General features: G+C 35.0%; 1 protein-coding gene across 1 annotated transcript in view; it reads right to left on the bottom strand.

The window, feature by feature from the left end:
* Window positions 1–18,033: 18,033 nt before the first annotated feature.
* LOC142338673 (uncharacterized) overlaps window positions 18,034–25,334 on the bottom strand; it is a 62,150-nt gene continuing 54,849 nt past the window's right edge. The window contains exons 15-17 of the mRNA XM_075388541.1: window positions 19,201–19,472; window positions 18,665–18,798; window positions 18,034–18,353 (exon numbers count right to left, since the gene is read on the bottom strand). Coding sequence (XP_075244656.1) covers window positions 18,157–18,353; window positions 18,665–18,798; window positions 19,201–19,472 — 603 coding nt within the window. The 3' untranslated portion in view covers window positions 18,034–18,156. The remainder of the gene's footprint in view (window positions 18,354–18,664; window positions 18,799–19,200; window positions 19,473–25,334) is intronic.

Raw genomic sequence — 25,334 nt, 5'->3', positions numbered from 1 at the left:
ACTGATAAAACAATGCCCTTTTAGAGTGCCGATGAGATAGGACATTAGCGGGACTACGAGACAATACAAAGATAACATCAAACAACAAAATCAAACATTAATTACGACCAAAAATCAATTTTAATTATTTAAAAAGGAAGTTAACAAAGTCAAATTAACACCAAATAAAACTTAAGTCAGCCAAAATAAATTACAATTCACTCAATAGAAAGCAGGAATTGCCCTTAATGCGACTAGGTAACAATTAGCCAGTATACAATAAAAACGGGAAAAGATTAAAAAAAAACATTATATTTTTTTAAGAGAAAAAGTTTTTAGAATCATGGAAACCAATAGCTATCAACAGAAATATGTTTTTGAAACCACAAAAGAAGACAGTGAGACCCCAATTTTTACAGATTTTGACTTTTTTGACTTATGTCTATTGAAGAACAACAAATACTGAAAACGATGAAAAACTCAGTAAAAAATTGCTAAAAATCAGTGTATAAGCCAGTAAAATCCTGAGCTAATAACTAAACTAAAAATACATATATACATATATATATATATATATATATATATATATATATATATATATAGTTGAGCCCGGATTAAACGCAATTAAAAGTTGAACTTCGTTTGCTAATGTTACAAGATACCAAATTTAAACTCAAAATTTAGCAAAAATTCCTATATCAAAAACTTTAATGAATGCTTGTAGAATCAGAGCCAGTGAACCATTATTTTAGGCCAGCAACTGCTATTTAAAAACTTTATTTTTTAGTTTATCAAAAAATGGTGCAAACTGACATGAACCAAAATAATCAGAAAACTAGCAGCAATAAGAAAAAATCTATTAAAAAAGCCAGAAACGTTCAAAAAACAAAAACAATGAAACTTTCTAAATCAAATAAATTCAAAATCATGAAAATCATAAGCTTTGCATTTGAACCCTTTTATAGGTTGTAATTCTACTTCATAGGTGGCCAGAGACTTGTAATTATCCCGAATCAAAAGACCATAAAAGAACGACAAAAACAGGCAAAAGATTAAATTCCGTTCAATCTATGCGAGAAAACGGTTTCGAAGCAATTAAAACCCTAATTTGTTCACTAAAAACGCTAACTATTTTAATTTTAATCTTTTCTTCAACGTGTTTGTTATGATATGTTTTCTGCCATCGCGTAAAGATGTGAAAAAAAAACAAACAATTATACTTGAATAGAAAAGAAGCAAGGCACAAAAAAAATTTTAAAAAATCGTAGTCTCTGAGCAACAAAACCATTTTTGAAAACATAAAGCTTGGTGACAGGACTTTAGAAAAACCTTTAACTTCTTTGCTTGAACTACTGTACGCGTTGACAGAAAAACAAAATAAGGAAAAACCGGAAAAAATTTATATGATACTTTTTTATAACAAATAAATTGAAATTCATGAAAACCGATAATCTTGGACTTAAACATCTAAAGAGGTTCATTTGTACTTCTATTTGCTTCTTTTTCAACGCCATTCTTGTAATATTCGTTCTGTCGTTAACGTATAAATCTGACACTAAAGATGAATATACAAACATGAAAAAAAACGGAGCTATGTACAAAAAAGATATGAAAAATCTTAGTCTCACAGCCAAAAAAAGCTTTTCTGAAAACATAAACTACAATGAAGGCTAATTTTGAAATCAATAAAAACATGATGTAGCCTCTCCGCTAAAAATGAGCTGTAACATGGCAAAGAAATAATCAAAAACTCAGAAAAACCACTATTCTTTTAAAACAACTACTTTTGAAAGTCATAAAAACGATAGGCTCTCAACTAATAAAAAGTAATAGATGAGTTTTTGGCTGATTAGGACGCCAATGGGAAAAAACGGTAAGCGAGACTAATTCATAAGACTACAAAATAACAACAAATAATAAAAACCCAAATTTGAGAAAAAAATCAATTTTACGCAAACAAAGTGATTATGAAGCCCTAAAAACATTGAGCTTCTCTCTAGATATATGATGTATTTTGGTTGGCTCCATCAGTCAGTGCAAAAACATTTATCGCTATTTCGGCAAAAAATTAAGTCATTGCGTTGTTATAGCATTACCGTAATCCACTTAGGAGAAGTGAAAAAGGAAAAAATATAAAAAAAACAGTAACCTAAAAAATCGAAAACTCACGAATAGCCCAGAATTAACCTGATATTGTTGTCGGTTTTTGGAAACAGGTATTTTTTCCAATGTTTAGCATAATCATAGTTTGACGATAAAAATTGATATATCAAAAACAGACGGAGAATTTTTGGTAATTATCAGAGTTACCTTGGAAAAAAAGACGGCAAATATTTAATTGCGGAACACTCTCAAAGCAAGCGAAAGTGAAACTAGATACTTTTGCTGTTCGGGAAGATTTTGTTGTCATTTTTTAGGTTTGTACGTCCGGCTAATTAGATCATTTTTTCTATAGAACTGCATTTTTGATTTATTAATGACTGAATTTTGAAAAATTAGCTTAATTGTTAGCAAAAATTTTGGATTCCAACTTTTGTAAAGAATTGTAGCATTTTTAAAAGCAAAATTCAAAAACAACATTGGGTAAAAATGCAGAAAATGTGAAAAAAACAAATCAGTCAAATAGTCACGAAACTTGATACAGACTTTACACCTGTAGCACAATAAAAAAAACAAAAACGAAGAATCCTTCCTTGTTTACGAATGATTCACAAAACTGAAAGCCAAAAGGAAATTGAAAAAGAAGTTGTTCTTTCCAGGAAACTGGAAAAAAGCTTAGCTTAAAAATTAAATCATTAAAAAATGGCTTCAAAAAACATGGAAAAAACCCCTACTCAACTTTAGGTAGGAAATAAACCCACCACGGAAATACACCAACTTGACTTTTAACAAGCTGCACATTTAGCGCGTTTTTTAATAAATTCAAAAACAGTACCGTTAACACGAAAACAGTACCGTAATTTGCTCAACAAATAAATTTGTCAGCAGTTCCAGAAAACAATTCATCTGAAACTGTCCTAAATCTAATTCACGAAAAAAGTCTCAAAGTTGAGATTTTTGTATCGACGGAAAACCAAAGACTTTGTTATACTCTAGCTTATTGAATAGTTTAGGATTCGCGTTGCGAATACTTGTCTCAAGAATGTGTTAGGAATTGCTAGGCGAATACACAACTAATTGTGTATTACGAATTCTGATTATTGGAAACGCGGCGCGAATCCGCTGCTAAGTTTAACTTAGGATTATGAAGAGCGTTTGCAGAGTAACTTGAATTCAGATTGATTAAATGAAATTATGATTACTTATAATAAACTAGTATGAACAAAATATGAAATAATTTAGTAGACTAACGGGAATATTAATATAGGTGAATAAATAGAAGTCATAACTTTTAGTTATAAAAACACATGATATAATTATAGGTATAGAGGATAAATAATTTAGTACACATAAAGGTTTCGATATATATTAGGTATCCATACGGATCACATTTCCCTCGTGACAAAAAAAGTTCTAATGTATTTACAATTTTTTAGAATCAACACAAAACATGCAAACGAGTGGGATGAACATTATTTAACTCAAAGTTGTAGAGGTACTACGAATGTGAAATTTAAGGATAATCAACGATTAAAATTTTAGCATATGCGAGGCTTATAAGTCTGAGGACTTTCAATTGCACATGGGTTGTTTATGCTAATGAATGTAAATTATTACCACTTGACAGACAATTACAGCACATAAAATTCTCATTGTTCAATAATTTTGGAATCGTAAAGCGAATACGCTTCAAAATTCTCAACATGGAAACTGGGTACATTACACTGAATAATTTTAGCGCACACACAGTAATAAATGGATTCGCAGGGCGAATACTTGAAAAAATTTAAGACTGACAATAGGAGAGCAAATGTAATAAATTAAAAGCAAGGTTAATATTAAATTTAGATTAAAGAAGCGGAAACAAGACTAAATAAGTGATTGAAGTTAATGACAGTTTTGTTGAGTTTTTAGCTTAAATTTCATTTTCTGCATCCCAAACAGTTAGTTCTCTCTCTTGTTCATATTCGTGATATCTAACTCTTGAATCTGGTGGCGAAACTTGGCCAATTTGAATTTCCGGTCTTGGGGTAGATGGGATTCTTGAATGTTCCACACTTTGAATCATGGCTACCACTGTATTCGCGTTTGCTGCATCTTGCTTCTCTTTTTTCGATTTGCGTTTTCTCTGTTTGCCGGAACTGGTAGAGGTCAGAGAACTGGTAGGTGAAATATCCGCCTCTGTGAAGCCGTAAAATTGGGGCCGATTTCGTTTTCGGGTTGCTTGTTGTTTTTGCAGGTCGGGATGTGTGTCTTGGGTCTGCTGGTTTTGAGAAGAAGACATTTGCGGAGCGGGTACTATTGATATCAGTTGTTGTTCCTGAACGGTCGCGTTTTCATTGTTGTTGATTGGAGCTGCATTTCGACGGCGTTTGGGCTGTGGTTTTGTAGGTTTACGTACAGTGAGGGCTCGAGAAACGTTTGAGTTGACAGAGGAAACAACTGAAGTAGTGTCTCGATGTCGGTGTCGAATTTTGATTTCCCCTCGCTTTTGCTTTTTAATGTCATTGCTGTGTTTGGCAATCTTTATTTCGGTTGTTTGCTCATAAGGCGCAGGACGCTTTTGTGCGTACGCCCAGAGATTAGTGGATCTTTCAGCCTTGGTGCCAAACTTTGCCAGGCCACTATCTCTGACTTTGACTGGCGTTCGCCCCGGTTCGTTAATTATGGTTGTCGTGGGGGAGGATTTAGTGACGAATGAGCCGGGTTTTAAAACTTCGTAAAGCCCAGCAAGCTGTCGTTTTGCCCTCTTTTTGTTTGGCAGATTTCGTGCTAGCTTCACACTTAATGACTTTTCCGTTCTCGGAATGGGGTTCGTGAGTTTGGGTTGGATTATGAACCGCGATTCCTTATTGTCTGAGTCTCGGTATCGGAGGCCTGCATCTTGATGTGCTTTATTCATCGCTGTCTCAATTTCCAGATCGCTTCTCTCCGGATTGACCCATCCAGCATCATCGAGGTATTTGTCTACAGGAACTGTATCAGCATCTAAATAGTGATTAATAATTTTTTCATATGTTAAATTTAAACTTGATGGACATGTGCTAATATTGCGCAAAGGAGTATTCACCAGACGACCAAAATGAGCTTCAAACGGAGTTATCTGTGTTGTTTTCTGTCTTGTTATTCGTAAGTCAGAAATTATCTGTTTAATTGCTTTAGATGTTGAAAATGAATCTTTTTTTCACTTTTCAAACAGGATAACCGCCGTTTAATTGTCTGTATCATTCGCTCCACTAATCCAATTGCTCTATGATCTCCGACTGGCGCGTCGAGAATGTTAATATTATTTTCATTACAGTAGTTTGTAACTTGTTTACCTACTAAACAAGTGGCTTGATCTAAACGGATTGTTCGGGGGATTCCATGAGTATAAGCGTAATCGCGGAGAATATTTACCACATTTGTCCCATTTGCATGTTCAAAAATTCGAGCTGTCGGATACTTTGAATAACTATCAATACATGCCAAAAAGTAAATATCTTTATCTTTATCATTTGTTATCGGACCCCCAAAGTCAATTTGAAATTCCTCATTTGGTTCTTGACAAGCCTTGTGAGGATACCATTTAGATTTTGGTATAATAGGTTTTAAATTCTTACCAATATCTGTACATGGACCGCAATCTGATGCTTTGGCTAGAATCTCTCTATGCATATATGGCCACCATGCATACTGAGATAGTGAGATCATGCCCCAACTACCAGGGTGGGTCATGTGGATGGATTCCAGTACCGCTTCCTTTATCGAATTGGGTATAGCGACGCGCTCATCCACACACAGGCAACCGGACCTCACGTGAAGGTCCTTCCAAAACGAGTATATATAGGGGCTAACTTCCTTACAGCGGTTCTCGTCGTCTTGGAGGACACAATCTCTTATTTCCTTTAATACTGCGTCCTTACTTGTTAAGACGGCTAGGAATGATTTTGTAAAGAGTTGGTTTAAATTACTTTCAAAGATTTCCTCTTTGGACAATTCGATGTCTTGGATTTCGGGTGATGATGAAATTGGGGTGTGAATGTTAGGGCTCGTACTAGTTGTCGCTATTGGGGTTGATTGAGTGCGGAAAGTTACTTTGGGAGCAGTAGTAGGAGTTGGGGGGTTAGATTGAGGCACTTCTTTTGCGGACATTATTATGTGGTTCACTTTATTTTCTGCTTTTGCGGCTAAATTACAATTAAAATTATTTGACTGGATTTGCGATGCGGATGCAGTAGTGTTTTGAATCAATTGATTTGCAAGGCAATTAAAGTTAGAAATGAATTCGGAATTGTAATTGTTTACTTGTGCTCGAGGAATGAGTGGATTAATTGAGGCATTTGAATTATTCGTGCTAATTTTAGCAGGTTTGCAACCGTGGACGCGCGTCTTGTTTATTTGTTGGTTATAATTACTGGTTATGTGCCGCTTTTGGAAAGGAATTTTTTTCGCGTGACTAAATAAAGATGTAATTGCGTCGCGAATACGGGAAATTGTTGCTACCATGAATTCCTCGTCGTATTGATTGACACTTTTAGCGTTTTGATTTGGTTGACGCGAAATATAATCAACTAAGCCCATTCTAGTACCAGGAATATGTTCGATGTTAAAATCAAATGCTAACAAACGGTCAATCCATCGTGTTAATCTACTGCTGTAGGATTTATTAGAACGGTGTGATTTCAGGACTGAAAGAAGTGCTCTGTGACTGTTAAAACTGTGAAAGTCTTCCCAAATAGATAATATTTAAAATATTCAATGGCCTAAACCACCCCAAGTAATTCGAGTTCATTTATACTATAGCGTTCTTCATTGCTATTAAGAAAACGAGATGCAAAAGCCACTGTTTTCCACCATTCACAATCTAATTGTTCAAGTGCAGCGCCTAAGCCTTGGCGGGATGCGTCGCATTTGATTCGCGTTTCCAGTGTTGGATTAAAATGAGTGTTTTCTGTAGCGTTTGCAATAACAGTTTTGATGTGTTCAAAATGTAATTGGTGATTTTCATTCCAAATAAAATTTTCGTTTTTCTTTAATAAGGGCCGAAGAGGATGGCATATTTTGGCAAGATTGGGTATAAATTTGCTTAAGTGATGAACACTACCTAAGAATGACCGTAATTGTTTCAAGGTTTTTGGAGCTTTGATTTCCGCAATTGCCGCTGTTTTAGATTCTATAGGTGTAACACCACTTTGTGAGAATGTGAAGCCAAGCCAATTTATTTGATGTTTTGCGAAATGACATTTGCTTAAATTAATTCTAAGGTTATCTGCTTCGAGTTTTTGGAGGCATTTGTACACGTATTTGAGGTGCGATTCCTTGGTGCCTTTGCTAACTACAATTATGTCATCCAGAAAACAGTATGTGTTAGTCAGCCCAACCAATGTGTAATCCATTGCCTTTTGAAACCCGGCCGGCATATCCGTGAGGCCATAAAATCCCGTTTTAAAACGATATGTACCTGTTGCTTCGCCGCAAATGATATTAAAATTACAATGACGTGCGGTATCCGGATGCAGTTTTAATTGACTATAGGCATATTTGGATCGATCGTTGAAAAGTATACATTATCTCCCAGATTTGAATTATTAATATGTTGTGAGATTGAGTCGATAAGACTATCTATATTTGGCATTTGATACTTGTTTTTGTGGATCGCTTTATTTAATATTTTCGAATCAAGAGCTAACTTTACAGATTTGTCCTTTTTGACCGTAATTACAATGGGAGAAATGTAGTTTTTATCCGAACATTCTTGTAGTTTTTCGATGTGTCCTTGTTCAGAAAGTTTCTTTAGCTCAGCAGATACTTTGTCTAATAAGTTTATAGGAACACGGCGGCCTTTTTGGTGTGATGGGGTATAATGTTTGTGGAATTTTGAACGGACTGTATGTACTTTGGACTTACCAATTCTGGAGATTAGGTCGGGATAATCAATAGCAATCTGTTTTTTGATTGGGCAATATTCTTGATCTACCTGATTGATTGTTACATGATTACTTGATTGATGTAATGAGAGTCCAAGAGCTGGAAACAAATCTCTACCCAATAGAAAACGATGTCCATCCGCCACTACTTGAATTTCTATTGGATTTGCGTACCAATTGCTGCTTTGAATTGAAGTTTGGAGAATGCCCACCGTATGAATAGGCTCGTTTGAAAATGTTTTCAATTGTTTAGGATTCGCTTCGCGTATCCACTTCGATTTTGAGTCATGGGAAATGATAGAGTTCGTCAAGGATTCGTTAATTATTGTGCATACGCTGCCCGAATCCACCAAAACATTTGCTGATGTATTACCGAGAATTACAGGAAGATTGATTGCGTCCACTGAAGTTGTGGAATCTGTTGAAGATACTACTGCTACACAATTATCTTCATCTGAAGAATAGCTTGACTCCAAATCAGGATCAAAATTGGCCGAAATTTGATTGACATCTTCATTTTGATCATCTTTTTCTACGTTATTGACCCGCGGTTTAGGTTTTGGGCACGAATTGTGATCTTTAGGTTTGCGGCAAACTTTTGCGAAGTGGTTTTCAATACCACAGTTATTGCATCTTTTTCCCCGAGCGGGACATTTATTACGGTGGTCAGAGGTCCAACTAGATCCACAGAAATGACAGGTTGTAGGCTTTTTCCGTGCTGTTGTATTCATATTGGAGAAAGGGGTAGCATTCGCGATGCGCATCCGTTGCACTTGGTTAACAGTTGAATGTGACTCGGTTTTACTTGCATTCATTTTTAGTTGGTTGAGCGTACCCATCTCGATATTAATTGCTATTGCCAATGCTTTTTCCGGGTCTACTGTTTCTTTAAGAAGCTCCTTTTGAATGTCTTCATTTTGCATGTTCGCGATAAAGACATCCCGGATGATAGTGTCTCCTTTATCTCCTAGGTCACAGTTTTCCGAAAGTTCTTTGAGATGTCCATAGAACTTCTCAATAGGTTCTCCCTTTTGCTGTTTTCGGGTGAGGAAGAGGTATCTATCGAAGGTTATATTATGGATCCGAATGAAAGTTGTATTTAGAACATCCCAAAGATCCTTCGCTGAGATTGTTTCAAGATTGACGGTCGAATTCTTTGAGTTGAATACGCGCCGACCTTCCATGCCTAAGCTCAAGTACATCAAAGAAGATGCTTTCTGATCACATAACTTCCACGGTTTATCACCGCAAAGTATGCCAACTGCTGTAACACGTTGACATTGATTCTTCCACGCTGTTTTTGCTTGCTCATTACGGGTACGTCGGTCTCGCTCTGATTGTGCCATCGGGTTGTCAACTGCGTCTTCGTATGCTGGTTCAGGAGGTAAGAGAACATGTTCTGGAGGGTCCACCAAGAGGAGGTCCACTTCAATTCTTTCTCGGGCGAGATTTGCGAGTTTCAATTGTATTCTCCAAAACTCCCAGCGAATTGGGGGTTCTAGTGTCGCCTTTTCACTAGTGTCGCCAAAAGGGTTGAATTCCAAGTGGGGATTTGCCGCTGTCCTCTGTCGCTGACTGCGCCATGTTATACTCTAGCTTATTGAATAGTTTAGGATTCGCGTTGCGAATACTTGTCTCAAGAATGTGTTAGGAATTGCTAGGCGAATACACAACTAATTGTGTATTACGAATTCTGATTATTGGAAACGCGGTGCGAATCCGCTGCTAAGTTTAACTTAGGATTATGAAGAGCGTTTGCAGAGTAACTTGAATTCAGATTGATTAAATGAAATTATGATTACTTATAATAAACTAGTATGAACAAAATATGAAATAATTTAGTAGACTAACGGGAATATTAATATAGGTGAATAAACAGAAGTCATAACTTTTAGTTATAAAAACACATGATATAATTATAGGTATAGAGGATAAATAATTTAGTACACATAAAGGTTTCGATATATATTAGGTATCCATACGTATCACAGACTTGTACCGACGGGTTATGGAGTCCAAATAGAAGTTCAAGTGCAAAACGGACTTGCTGCGCAATTTTTTTATTAACGACAACAAACATTGGAAGCCAAATTGAGGCCTGTTCATTCCTGATTTTCATATTTTACAGGCTCTGAATGAATTTGATGGTGTTGATTTCTAGACTAAAAGTGGCATATCTTAATGCCAGTGCTTCTTAATTTTTAAAGTAAAAAATAAAACGAAAATCATTTGCTATAGAATTAAAGACCAAAAGCTGTCCCGATTTCTTCTTCAAACGTTTTAAAATTTTGTTTTAGTGCAAGATTTTGAACTTCTGGCCAAAATCAGGATATAGTTTACAAAAGGAACACCTCCAAGTCAATAAATTTTCAATTTTGAACTCAAATCAGTACTCAACACAATCATCACACCACAGATAGCTCACAGAGCCCAACTTTATGGAAAATTTTGAATGATTTTATTTTTCAAATACCACCGCAATTTATAATAGTTTATCCATTTTTGTGTTTACAAGGGTCATATATGATTTCATTCTGTCCGTAGTTGATTAATACGACCCTAGGATGAAACCATGAAAGCATATTTGATCCTTCTGTGATTACCACGAATCATACAACTCTTTTTCCTCAATTTCCTATTGTCATTGTTAGCCATAAGGCATTACTTTTCTGATTTCCGTGAAACACTTTTTGATACGCTAAAATACCCTACATTGCAATACCAAATGCAAACTCTGATGCTAGATGAACGAACAAGTCTATCTATATGATCACAGTTTTCATATTTCTGAAGCCAGTTTAGACCTATAAATGTTCATTCATTTGGAAAGATGCTAGAAGTTTTTGACATATAAGTATTCAAACATCCTCTAAATACGTATTTTTTTCCCAGAATTTTTGTTTTAGCTCACCCAAATAGTCAATTGCGGACTTCATGTACAACATAATAAATTTAAATGCCCTCTGATTACATTATACGGGATTTTTTAACATCAGTTAATGTTTTTTGTACCGTATATGACCTTGTATGATTTCAAAAGATTCTTTTCCAAACTTTTACCCCACAGAAGAATATGCTCCTAGAAATAATATATGATCCTTGTATGACTACGAAGAAATCGCACAAATCATATATAACCTCGTATGATTAATACGAATCATATATGACTTACTACTACGATTACTAAGAATCATATATGAACTCAAGTATTAAGCTATGAATCGTATATGAAATCAAAAAATGACCTTGTATGATTTCAAAGGATTCTTTTCCAAATTTTTACCCCAAATAAGAATATGCTCCCAGAAATAATATATGATCCTTGTATGACTACGAAGAAACCGCACAAATCATATATAACCTCGTATGATTAATACGAATCATATATAACTTACTACTACGATTACTAAGAATCATATATGAAATCAAGTATTAAACTATGAATCATGTATGAAATCAAAAAATGACCTTGTATGATTTCAAAGGATTCTTTTCCAAATTTTTACCCCAAATAAGAATATGCTCCTAGAAATAATATATGATCCTTGTATGACTACGAAGAAACCGCACAAATCATATATAACCTCGTATGATTAATACGAATCATATATGACTTACTACTACGATCACTAAGAATCACATATGAACTCAATTATTAAACTATGAATCATGTATGAAATCAAAAAAAAATTTATGATCGTTGACCCGGGTAACTATTATTCCTTCTTAAGTGGTAATTATCAGACTTAATTAAGTTTTTTTTTCTTTTCGCTTTAACTGGGAGGTTGCTAACTAATGGAATCTAGATAATGCGGGCAAAGGAACCAGTAGTGGTGCTAACAACAGAGACAAGAACTTGACACTCTTGTTTACGCTGGCTCATTAACTGTTATTGCAAACGAGTGTAACGTATATTCAGAAACGGATCAGTAATATTTTCGCTTCATTACGACGCAGAGGTATCTCCAAGTCGTCATGGGCAGATATGCCCGATGCGTGTATCTCGTGTTGGTTTTTACTATGTGAATACATTGAAAGTAGAACAATATTGCGGAAATTAGCTAGTTTAGCAGAAACCGGCAAAATGGAAGGGAAATTAGAATCCCGTGTTCGCAAAATTGTCCTAATCCTAACCGTGAAATACAAGTACAAATTTTATAACCTATTTTTCGCACGGCTTGTATCACTCATCTGCTCCATCTATGTATAGATTTTTTGCACGCAATGTAGCTCGATTTCCCATATAATCCGCAATTAAGCCTAACTTAATTACTACTTATTTGATTAAGCCTAACTTATTACTGCTAGTAGTATTTTATTACTACTTTATTACTACTTATAGTACTTTATTACTACTTATTACTACTGATTAGTACTATTTAATAATACTTTTTGAAATCGGCCAGTCCCACATTGATATACAAAGCCTTTGATGTGCAAAAGATTTTTCGGAAAAAAAATCAGTTTTTGTGGTTGCATATATTTAAAGCACTTTAAAGCTTTGAAAGCTTCAATTAAATCTTTATTAAAGTGCTTATTGCATGCTCAAAATGCGCGCAAATAATAGATACCTAAATTGAGCGGAAACGTGCAACAAGATTTGTAACCTAGTTTTCGCAGCGCATGTTCTTTTAATTCGCAAAATTGGCGGAACCCTTTTGCAAAAAGTAAGATAAAAAAGATGTCTCCTAAGTTCGTTTTTTGTATGTGTCTAATTTTCGAGCCAATTTTACTAAGGCGGAAATTTTGGGGTATACCTCTGCGTCGTAATGCTTTAAAAAAATGTCAAACTGTGTAAACAGATTTTACCAAAGAAGAGAACGTCCCAATGTAATTCAAATTATCTGAGTTTTAAAAAAGCAGCCATTGAATTTAAGAGTCATATAAGAGTCTTTTGCAGCAAAAGGGGTCTTTCCTATCGTAGCCCTCCATGAAAATGTAGCCCCGATTTTTGTATAGTTACCATGATTGGAGGTATGCGTTACATACTGCCACTAAGCTGTGGGAGAGGGGGGCTATAATGAGATAGATCCGAAAAGAGAATTGCTGAATTTTAAAAACATCAAAAGGAGCGCAATATAGCGACCTAAAACATGAGTAAGCGTTTGTATTAAGAATATATTTTGCAGGCACGTTCCGTTCGACAGATTGATGATCAGTTTAAATAATATGGAACAATCACAAATGAAATTTGCTGTAACTTGTACGAAACAAGAGGTTAGCCTATATTCCCATGATTTCTTGAGAATGAAAGATGCTTGTGAGGTGCTAAAAACATTTTCAAGTAATTAAAACTAGCGTCTAAATCGGCTAAGAAAAACTACCCAGAATGAAAAGATACTTAAAGTCCCTAGGCTGTTGTTTTAAATGAAAATTGGCAGCACAAATTTATATAAATATTGTTTGAGTTGCACGAAAATTGAAGAACAAAAAAGCGAGATTATACTCAATTCGAAATCAACAAGGCCTCTAAGTGTAAAAGTTCTTTGAAAGATCTTCCGTATGGCCTAGAGAATCTTCCGTATAACTGTTATAAGTGATAAGAATTCAGTTGAGCGAGTTACATAAAATTTATCAAGCAAGTTGTTGCTAGAAAAAACGTAACGGCGCGGCTAAACTTATTAGCTGAAAAATTGTCCTCCATCACAGCGACCAAGGACAATTCCTGCCTAATGTGAATAGAGGAGGATTCATTGCGTTTTTAGTGGCTGAAAAGGTCTTGTTGAACACTTTAATTACGGGTATTATCTATCACTCGATTGTGTGAATAATCATTTAGTTTTCTTGATTGCTTTTTGCGTTTCTTGATTGTTATAAATTTCTGCGTTGAGGGGCTCAATCATAGCCAATCAATTTGTACTCACTTTCCAGGAAAAGGATATTTATATTTTTAAAAAACCTCATTCAGTGAAACTCAGAAACTGCCAATTTATTAAAAAAGAAATACAAAAACATAAACCGACTATCGTCGGGTGAATTACTCTCGATCGACAGGCGGGGTGATTTAGAAATAGGGGCAATGGGGGGGGGTAGCTTAGAAATGACTTATGGGTGCAAAACGTGAACTCAAGCGTGAAAAAGTCACTCAAGAAAACACGGACAAAAAAAGGCCCACAAGCTTACAGTAAATGCTTCAAGTTTCGTTCGAGGGCAATTAACAATTATAAAATTTATTGCTGCGTCTATAAAAAGTTCTTCAAAAACAGTTCAATAAAAACCAATTTCAACTAATTTAATTATGAGAAAATCGTGCAACAATAATCTGAAAGCGGTAAATTTGCTAAATTTTGAGTAGCACAAGTGTTGCTTATTTTTACAGAATTGTCATGAACATTTTTATAGATGATTCAATTGCAAGGCTTGAAAATGGAAAAAAATATATGACATAAATTAAAAGTACTTTGAAAGGACCACAAAAAATTGCCATAATTTTTTGAATTTAGAAAGTAATCCAGCGTATCAAAAAGGTGTCCGTATTTTTAACGAAGTATACTTTACATAAGTGACCGGAGTGAATTTGTGTCTCGTGTCAACACTGCAAAGCTAGCTTTGTGATGATTCTTTTTGAAGGATGTCAGATTTTTTCTGACAAATTACAGATTAGCACCCCTAACAAACAGAAACTCAACTAGATTAACACAAACTCTACAAAATGGCGTATTTTGCGAGTATGGTGAGTAATTTTATTTTGTCATCATATCCCTCATGTTTTGTTTTGTGGAGAACAAGAGTTAAATGTATGGAAAATGATGACAAAAATTGCAATAACATTCCAGAATTAAGCATGTGAGCAGTTTTTGGTAAATAAAATTTATCTATATGGCGTTCAATTTGCTATAGCGGCACTACTCCATTGTCAAGAGTAGACGTGACTTCCACCTAAACCCGACCATTGAATTTCAAAAATGAAATTTTTTTATATAATAGCAGTGGGAGTTTTCAAAAAAAATCAACTCAATCAAATCATTTTAAACATACTTCATAATGAAAATAATCTATTCAACCCCCATCCCACAAAAATACTTTAAAAAAGCCTTGATGTAAATTCCATTACGACGCAGAGGTATACCCCAAGATTTCCGCCTCAGTAAAATTGGCCCTAAAATTAGATACATACAATGAACGAAATTAGAAGACATCCTTTGTATCTTACTTTTCGCAAAAGAGGTGCCGCCAATTTTGCGAAATAAAAGAACATTCGGAACGAAAAGTAGGTTAGAAGTCTTGTAGCACGTTTCCGCTCAATTTAGGTATCCATTATTCGCGCGCATTTTGAGCATGCAATAAGCACTTTAATAAAGATTTAATTAAAGCTTTCAGAGCTTTAAAGTGCTTTAAATACATGCAAATACAAAAACTGATCTTTTTCCCAAAAATCCCTCGCACATCAAAGGCTTTGTATATCAATGTAGGACTGGCCGATTTTAATAAGTAATAATAAATACTAGTAATAAGTAGTAATGAGTAGTAATAAAGTAATATAAGTGGTAATAAAGTAGTAATAAAGTACTACTAGTAGTAATAAGTTAGGCTTAATTACTTAAAAGTTAATTAAGTAAGGCTTAATTGCGGATTATATGGGAAATCGAGCTACATTGCGTGCGAAAAATCGATACATAAATGGAGCAGATGCGTGATACAAGCCGTGCGAAAAATAGGTCTTAATGTTTGTACTTGTTTTTCGCGGCTAGGATTAGGGCACTTTTGCGAACACGGGTTGCTAAGTTCCCTTACATTTTGCCGGTTTCTGCTAAAGTAGCTATTTTCCGCAATATTGTTCCATTTTCAATGAATTAACATAGTAAAAACAAACACGAGATACAGGCATCGGGCATATGTGCCCGTAAAGATTTGGGTATATCTCTGCGTCGTAATGTCGTTCAGTTCAATGGTTATTTTCTTCATGCACTTGCAAAATTTTGGTCAAAACTTCCAAAAAATACACAATTATAGAGCTATCAAAATAAAAGAACTCTTTCGTCTTATGTGCATGATATCTATGAGTTATGTACGAAACAGAAGTAACTAAGTCGATTTTTAAAGGGATTTTTAAGAAAAAAATGACGTTGAACTAATTTTGGCTAAGATTTAGTGTTACGTTGATATGAGTGTCACTTTTTATTCAGAGAGATTTTTCTCAAAACATTTATCACTGATACCTTTTCCTACCGAGGGATTAATAAAGCAACTAATCATTCTTCACCAAATGAAAGCCCAAAAAAGTGTAGCCTATACTTATTTATTTTGACATCTTTACAAGTAGGTCTCTTGGAGTTGGTTAAAAAATTATTTTGTTATACTATTTTTATCTAACTATTATAAAAGAACATTTATATATTTTATTACTTATATAAAAACAATGCTATTTTTTTAAACTTTTGCTTATATTGTTTACATGTGGTTGTTCTCTTTAATAAATAATTATTATACAATCAAAAATATAATACACAAAAATGTAATCCATAATGTGTCTTGCACAACTATGCATTATGTAGTTTAAATATTCAGGCACTGTCGGCTCACTCTATTATTATCAAAGCCTGTTTGAATTGTTTAAATTCGACATATTAGCTAATTAAAGGAACATTAACTTTTGCTTATTTCTGGATTCTACGGGAAGTAGCGCGTGGAAAATGAATTCCACAAAAAGTGTATTATCGTTGTTTCAATGAGTGGAATTTGGTTACGAAAGTTTAACCCATTTCCAGGCAAATCTTCAGCAACCATATTTTACATTTCAGGCCAATTCTATAAGTTTTAAGATACATTTTTTTAAAACGATGGGTCCCTCTCAATTTGGTATGAGCGCACGTCTGTAACACTTGAGTGTTTGTTATGATTAATTCTGACACAGACAGAAATACAGAAGCCTTACTTTACAGCAACCGCACGCTTTCAGGACCCAACAAATTCGCTCATACGATTAGTTGTGGCATAATAGCCGAGAAGTAAGATGTGTGCTTGACACGCCGTTGACCGATAGTTCGATCAGATGCTTCCATGAGGCTGTCTGTGCGAGGATGAGCTCTTATTTAATCATAGCTCCGGGTTGACCATAGCCTGACCACTTCTGCACTCTTGGCTGCGATAATGATACCACGCGAAAGTTTGGGTGAATAATAGATAAAGGACAGCTCAGCTGAGAACAGGTTACTGTTAATGCACTGCAGACTAAAAGCCTAATGCTGCTCCGGTGCGTTTTCGCAAACAAATTAAATAAAATTACTGTTCTTTTTCGGAAAAATGTGAGTCCAAAGATCCTAAAATTGTATTTCACACGCTATGAAATTATGGCTTTTCAGCCAATTTGGTGGAACCACGCACTTAGTGACCAGTTTCTGCGCAATGTCAAACGGTTGAGACGAAAAACAATCACACGAAAAATGACCAGATAAAAAATGGCATAAATAAACAACCGACTGAAAATCAATTCTATGCGAGTTGTGAAAAGACCAACAGGCGGGCTTAGGAGTACTGTCTTAGAGAGCAGTCAAAAACATACTTACCTTTTCTGTTGCAATTGATGAGGCGTAAACGCATAGTAAAGAATTTGCAGATTTTGAGGTCAATGATCAGTTTATCTAACACACCAAGACAGACTGCATAAAATTCTACAGAGCAAATTGGGGGCAAAAAACATACCAAGAAATATGGTTCAAAATAAGAAGCAGATGAACAAACTGAGACGTGTTGCGTAAATTAACCCAGTTAGCCCCCCGCTAAATTGGGTTCATTGCTTTCGATCTTCAGAAAGAATTCCAGTATTGTAAAAATGCATGTGGAAGAAATATTGAATGCGACTTTAAAGAAGTTTCCTGACATTATAGCCAACTTTATGTAAATTATACAGCCACCAATTACGGAATAATCATTTCTACTGTACTATTTGTCTAAACAGAATTGGAACTAAGAGTTTCAAAATTCAGGAAGAAACTTAGAAATTTCCTCTGATGATTATTGCAAAGAAGTCTCTGATTATTGCAAAGAAGACTTTCTACAAAGCAACAAAAAAGTAACAAAAAATACGACTAAAATGAAAGAATCATTTCTTAAAATAATTTTATTAAAAGTTTAACTTAACATATTTCACTTGTGCATGATAAAGATATGTAATTTCGCAATCGTAGAGCTAACTATTTACAAATATCACACATTTAGAATTTAGGTACTAGAAACCAAAAAAGTTTTCGTCATCACTAAGTTGGTTCCGCTTGGCGGGTCGGGGTGTCGTGACGTCTGTGTCCGAGTTATCATTGGCCATTTTACTATTTCCTTTTTTGGGAGTTTCGTTAACATCACTCTCAGAGCTTAGCTCCTTCTTCACTTTTGTTCTGGGCTTTGCTTTCGGTGACCCAATTGGTGAATCTAAAATTTTTGAAGAAAAACTTTAAAAGACCCCCTAATTGTTATCTAATACATTATTTTTAAATTTGATTTAGGTAATTATTATGTAGTAACTGAATGAATAAATATATAAATGAAAATAACCATGTAATAATGCATAATACGTTCGCATATTGGTAAATTAATGCTACAATTTTGCATTAATTTTCCAATATTTGTAGAACTTTTACATTGATTTGACAATAATTTTAAAATTTGCTCCAGCTTAATTATAAATTGTTTCTCCTTCTTTTCTTGAATAATTTCACTTGGGATAGCTGTATTATGCATACCAATATCATTGCCGAATTTGGGCTTTGCTGGACTTGTTTTGCGTGAGAGGGAAGCGGGTGAATGTACGTCACCCCAGCCACTAGCGGAGGATGAGGCTCCACCCTCGTCAGAGCGATCCGAGATAGGGTCCAATCTATAAAGAGAGTATTGAAAATAAATGAACACAATCTGATATTAGACACTAAGATCTATAATGGTATGCTGGTTTAACAATGCAAAGATTTCTAAGACAAAAGTTTCCATTGCGAATTAAAAGAAATATGAAAAATATGATAAATAACTCCTGCCTCATAACTGACGCTATTTGATATCGTCTACACTTCAAATGAAAAAACTTAATTATTTAAGATGGCCTTGAATGAAGGTACCATAATAGTCCAGCTCAATTTGTACAGAAAATTCACTTTGCACAATAACATGCTTTACATAATACTTTGTATCTAAAAATAATTGCAAAGCTATTCAGACATAAATGGACTTAAAATTACGTTAAACATCAAAAATTGAAAACGCTCCATGAGAAACTTTAACTAGCCTTCCCGACCGAGCCGTCATTGTCCTAGCTGTACTCTCATTATCAGACTCGGGGTTTGTCTTCCGGTCAGATGTCCCTCTACCTGGCGACCCACCTCTTCCCAGACTACTAGACGGCCTGCTTTGAACTACTGAACCCCCTCCACCCGTTGATCTGGCCCTCGAAGTTCCACCGGCTGTTGATACTGGTTTGGACTGACATCTTGACATGTGAGCTCTGAGAATGCTTTGAAGTTGTACAGTTGACTCAAACTTCTCGGATTTCCTATCAGCCTATATAAAGCAGATTATACATTTAACTATCTCAGCACAAAACAGAAAAACATGCTTGACATCTCAAAATAGAAAACTAAAATAAAGATAAAATCTACTTTTCTTTATAGTCCAACTAATGTCGACAAAAAGCACACAAACCAAAGATTGATCATTGTTCGTCAATCTAATCCCGAAATATACAACTCATCTTTTTAAAAAATGACAAAAAATGGATTTATCCAGTACAGACCACAGGAAGTGTCGGCTGTAACGAATAAATAAATAACTATACAATAATGCAATTTTAAAGGAACTAAAACTTTACTAATTTGTTTATCAACCATTTGATCTCTTTTTAGAGCAAAAAATATAACATGATGGATGGTTACTTGCATTCTCGCATAAAGTTCCAATCAGTCATTTGCTAAAAAACTTATTATTAGATATTAGAAATTATTAGAAATTTAAATTAGATGCATATGTGAGAATGTTCATTTGAACATAGTTTCAGTCCTATTACAGGGGTGTATTGAATAATCACTGCATAACTATTTCAGAGTCGAATTACTGTCCCATGGTTTGTTGCGTTTTTCGTTAGAAAATTTATGTTCTGAACACGAAACAATTTTTTTGCCATCGTGACGGATTATTTAAACGCTTCCGCAATTTTAAAACTTACGTTCATATTTTCATCCCAGACAAATGTTGAGATTAATTTCATAGAGTCTATTCTGACAGAAAATGGGTAAATCTTTATGGTTCTTTCCTATTACAGCCCGCACCACGAAATTATAGTCCCTATTATGGTATAATTTCCATGATTGGGGGCTATATGCTAAAAAGGGAAAGACCCAATTTAATCATAAATAATTATCAAACCTTATGAAATGAAAAAAATATCTTACGTCCTGTAAATACTAACATAACCGGCAGATTGCCGGAAAATAGCCGCGATAGACGCTTGTGGCCTTCCTTAAAATCAGATATACAGATCGACCACCAGTCCTTTAATAGACTTTTTGGGTTACATTCGAACTGTCAATTTTGTGACATATACAGTCCACAAGGAAAAAGCTCTAAAAGAGCCTTTCAAAATTGATATTTGAAATCATAAACCCAAGACTAATACTCAAGAATTAGGGCATATAATTTGGCACAACTTACATGCACACCATTGATCTTTAAATAGAAAATGCTCATAAAATTTCGGACTGTCATTTTTATAAGACACATTTGCTCTACAAGAAAAAAACCCTAATGGAGCTTTTTCAAAATTAATATTCGACATTAAAACCCAAGACTCTATTACTCAGGAATTAGAGCATGTAAGTTGGGCACTACTTAGATGCAAACTATTGACATATAATTAGTAAATGTTCATGAAATTTAAAGTTCCATAAGTGAGTTCAGGGGGTCATTTTTTTGAGTGAGGTAAGTCGCGCAATTGACCTAAAAACAGAAAAGACGTCACGCACACAAATTTTACCTGCAAAGCAGTAGAGGTCACTGAAGTCATTGAAAAAGTCAATTCCAAGAAGTCAGGTCGTAAGAATCATTGATGGATTCGGCGAATTTAAAAAAAACATAGCAGGACAAGTCCTGACGTACAATTCAAAGAATTTTCAATGACTAAATAAACAACTGGACCTAGAACGGACTATTAGTGAATTGGGAAAACATTTCTTTAAAAAATCAGATAGAAAAACAAAATCAATGTCAAAATGCCGCATGTGAACAAAAAACCACCAGCGAGATATCGAAATTTGGTTCAAACAAAAAACTAGGCATAGAATGAACAATGAATGGATTTAGAAAACCATTTAGAAAAAAATCCGATCCAGAAAATCGAAAAAACAGTAAAAATCAAATTGAAAATGCCGCATGTGAACAAAAAAACCACTAACGAGGAAGCGAATTTTTGTTGAAACACCGTTTTCTCACTCTACTTTAAAATTAGAGCGAATAAATTTCACGCCGCAAAACCACTCGCTTTTTCGCTCCACTTCCTGTTTCGGCGTGACCAAAATCACTACTCCAATTTGACTTCAAAAATCATGAAAATGTGATAACAGATCTTAAAAAAAGACAGCGCCCCAATACAATTCAAATTCTTTGAATTGTAAAAAACCCCGATGTCCCCAATAATAGCCGCTATCACTTCTCGGCTATTAAAAATAGCTTCAAAATTGTTTTTGAAGAATGAGTAGGCAGTGTTTACCAATGAGGCAGAACATACGCTTTCTAAAACGCAATTTCAGAAGACTCTGTTAAAGATGAGCAATTGAAATTCAGACATCTAACAGATTCGAAGAACTTACTACCCACATTAAATTAAGGTCGCTGTTTCTAACCAAAAGATAAAGTTCGAATGAAAAAAACTTAACCAGAAAACATTTAAAAAAGGATCTTTGTTACCGAAATTCAGAAAAGTTTTAATTGACATCAGCTTTGATTACCTGTAATTTCGTTTTTCAATAATAATAAAAGGTAAAATAACAATTGAACTGTTAATATCTCATTCAACGGGTCACTTTCATCTAGTTAAGATTGACCACCGCATCAATTTCACTTTAGTTTAAAGGATAATTCATTATTCACAGCTACCATGGACAAAAACTGCTAGACATTGAATTTAGCTTAGGCTAAAATGTTTATACAACAGTCCCAGTTGATTAGCTCAGTTTTCGCCTCTCATGCTGTTACGAAATCTACCCAGAAGAAATGCAAAAAAAGAATTCAAAGTTATTAAAAAGTACCAAAGCTCAAGTTTGATTGATTTTCGACGGCTTATAATACCTTGTTTCAACTTCAACAGCACTTAATATCTCAGAAAAAGACGTTCTGATAATTACACTGTCATATGAAACTTGAGACAATTTGGCGCAAAAAATCAACAAAACAAATTTTAAAAATCTCAAACAAATTTACAATTTCTTTACTTACTTCAGACAATACTACTTGCAAATAACCTCAGAAAGCGAACAAATTTTTAGAAGAAAAAATGATTAAGACCAGCTGCACCAAAGTAAATGGTATTTACAACAGATGTGTGCGTTCTGAATATTGCCATGGGCAAAGTTTTCGCAGGTTTTTTTTACCTTGGTCTTGTTTTGGCTGCAATTTCGCAGTTTCTGAAAAAAAACAAAAGAGCTTCCTACAGGAATTTGAAAGTAGAGACCCGGAGTGTCATCTCAGAGCCTTTCAGCACTGGATCAGCAAAAATCAATTGTTCGCAGTCCTGAATCATTGTGCTTCAAGTGTAAATTAGACAATCCTTCTGTGTAGCAGAATGGCAGACTGACCAAACGCTGCGTATACTGATTTTCAGTGTGTCTGCTAAGAATGATTTAGTAACGTGTCGGTCTCTGCGAAGAATGATTTACTAACGTTTCGGTCTCTGCGAACATTCATCAACGATAGCGAATCGACAATTCGTACCCATAAGTCACCTATTTCAATCAGAGCAACTGGAAAAGTTCCGGCATGGACAACAGTATGAAAACATGATACAAGCATCAATTACAAAGCGTTGCTACCTGACGAGGAAAAATATTTAACGCTAAAAGAATGGAAAACCCCAAGCAACACTAGCTGTCTTGTCAACACTAACTGTCTTCATTTATGGAGATAAAGAGATCGAAGACTGGTGCCTCCATAGGGATCGGTGTTTGAGGGGAACAGTTCTCTTTCGAGGGAGGGATTATCCGAAGGGGGAGGATTCTTATAACTTATATTTTGATTGTTTTCATTAAAAAAAGAGGGTAAGTTGTTGAAGCGCCCATCAGTTGTTGTCGAACTGGTGCTGGTGGGCCTGAAACCGTCAAAGGAGATCGCACCAAGGGTGTATTCAAAATTGAAAATATAAATAGTTGAATAAAGATTACAATAAAAAACTCAGATAAGCTTGTTGGTGACTTTGAAGATTTTGAAGTAGAATTCGAAGATGTCCCAGAGAAGAGTTACTGATGTAAATTTGGAAAACCAATATTCGGGAAATACCTCGCAACTCATGTTATCACAGGGGCACAGCAACAAGAAGAAAGCGATCACGAGGAGGCCGTACGTGTTAGCTGTTGTAAGCTTTTTGGGAACAAAGATTAAATCTTGACGGCAATCGTAAATAATTACCACTACCTGCGCAAGTTTATCTACCTGCGCCGGTAGTTGCCACTAATCTGTTGGACCAACTTTTTGAAAATATACCAGAAAATTTTGTTCTTTTTATGAACGCGCTGTGGCCAATTCAATTTAAATTTTCCGGCAACATGAGAAGGGGCTATCTCAATCCAGAACTAGTGTCGAATAAAAAAATTTTTCTGTGTGAGAACTTGGGAGTTCATTACAAGAGTACCAAGCTTATTAATCGAGAAGACTTCCACCACACCCAAACTTTTCACTTAGACAGAAATGGTGAGGGCCATCGTCATTTGGCCCCAAAGGTCTTTTCTGTTCTCGAGAAATTTGTGCAAAAATGGTAGTCATGTCAGTTTCCCTAAAGCATGGCTTTCTTTTGAGCATTTAAAATTTTATGAATGTCAGAAACTAATTGCATCACATCACCTACATTTTCAGTCTTTAGAACCTCATCTGTCTGTATCTTCATTGGTATTTTGTTTGGAAAAATCATTCGGCGCCTTAGATTTGCTTCAGAGATGAATGAAATTGTTATTTATATGTTCAAATTTGAATACACCCTTGGTGCGATCTCGATTGACGGTTTCAGGGCCGCTAGCACCAGGCACCAGTTCGACGACAAGCGACGGGCGCTTCAACAACTTACCCTTTTCTACTAACGAACTCTCTCTCTCCCTTCAACACAAACATCATTTCGGGACGAAGGACCTCCATTTCAGTGACACAATTCAGAGACACACTTCAGTGACACAATTTCAGAATGACAAACTTTCAGAATGACAAACTTGAATGACAAACTTGACATATTGGAACTTATGGAACTGAAACTAGCAATTTATTGATTTTATTCTGGTTTATACATGTTTATACAGCATGTTTTTGCTGAATTCAGGTTTTTAAATTTTGAGTTTTATAAGTAGAGGTTAAAAGTTAATTTCGACGGGAAATGATTCAACATACGCTTCATGATTAAATAAGTGCATGTTTATAATTCAGTTTTCGCAGAGAAACGCTCGTTTTTGAATCAGTCTTCGCAGAGAAACGCTCGTTTATAAATCAGTCTTCGCAAAGAACCGCACGTTTATAAATCAGTCTTTGCAGAGATTGATTCGTTAATAAATCAATCTTCGCAGAGAAATGCAGGTTTGTAAATCAGTCTTTGCAGAGAATGACTCATTAATAAATCAGTCTTCGCAGAGAAAGGCACGTTTATAAATCAGTCTTCGCAGAGAATGACTCGTTAATAAATCAGTCATCGCAGAGAATGAATCGTTAATAAATCATACTAGCCAGTCAAATAGCAGCGAATTGTTCTGAATAAAAACATGATCATGGTAAAAAGTGCCCTGATAAAAATTCTTGGAATAGTAAATTACATAATGAAGTTTTAATAATTAATGGCTGAGTTATCCTGTTTTGGATCTCCGGGGAGTCGAAAGTTTTGAAGTAACTGTTTTCGCTCTGAAAAATTCAGGAGAGCTCCATACTTTAAAAGTATCGAAGCATCGAAAAAGGCAGAAAATTTAAAAAAAGACAGTTTAATCCCAAATGTTTTCTCGAGAGAGGAAAACTGTTTCTTCGACAATCTATTCAAATTTTCACGGGCTTATTGTGACCCAATTTGTATCTCTCCGCAATGGATATCAATTAGTCCAAATTAGGCTTAACAAAAAACCCGGCTGGCATAGAGTCCCTAACCTCCTTTCATGAACGGTTGGTGAAAAACAGAAACGTTTTAGTGCAGTA

The sequence above is a fragment of the Convolutriloba macropyga genome, chromosome 1 (assembly GCF_964194025.1).
Source record: "Convolutriloba macropyga chromosome 1, txConMacr16.3, whole genome shotgun sequence".
Lineage (NCBI taxonomy): Eukaryota > Metazoa > Xenacoelomorpha > Acoela > Convolutidae > Convolutriloba > Convolutriloba macropyga.
The sequence above is the reverse complement of the archived record's forward strand: the minus strand, read 5'-3'. Positions and strand labels throughout refer to the sequence as shown.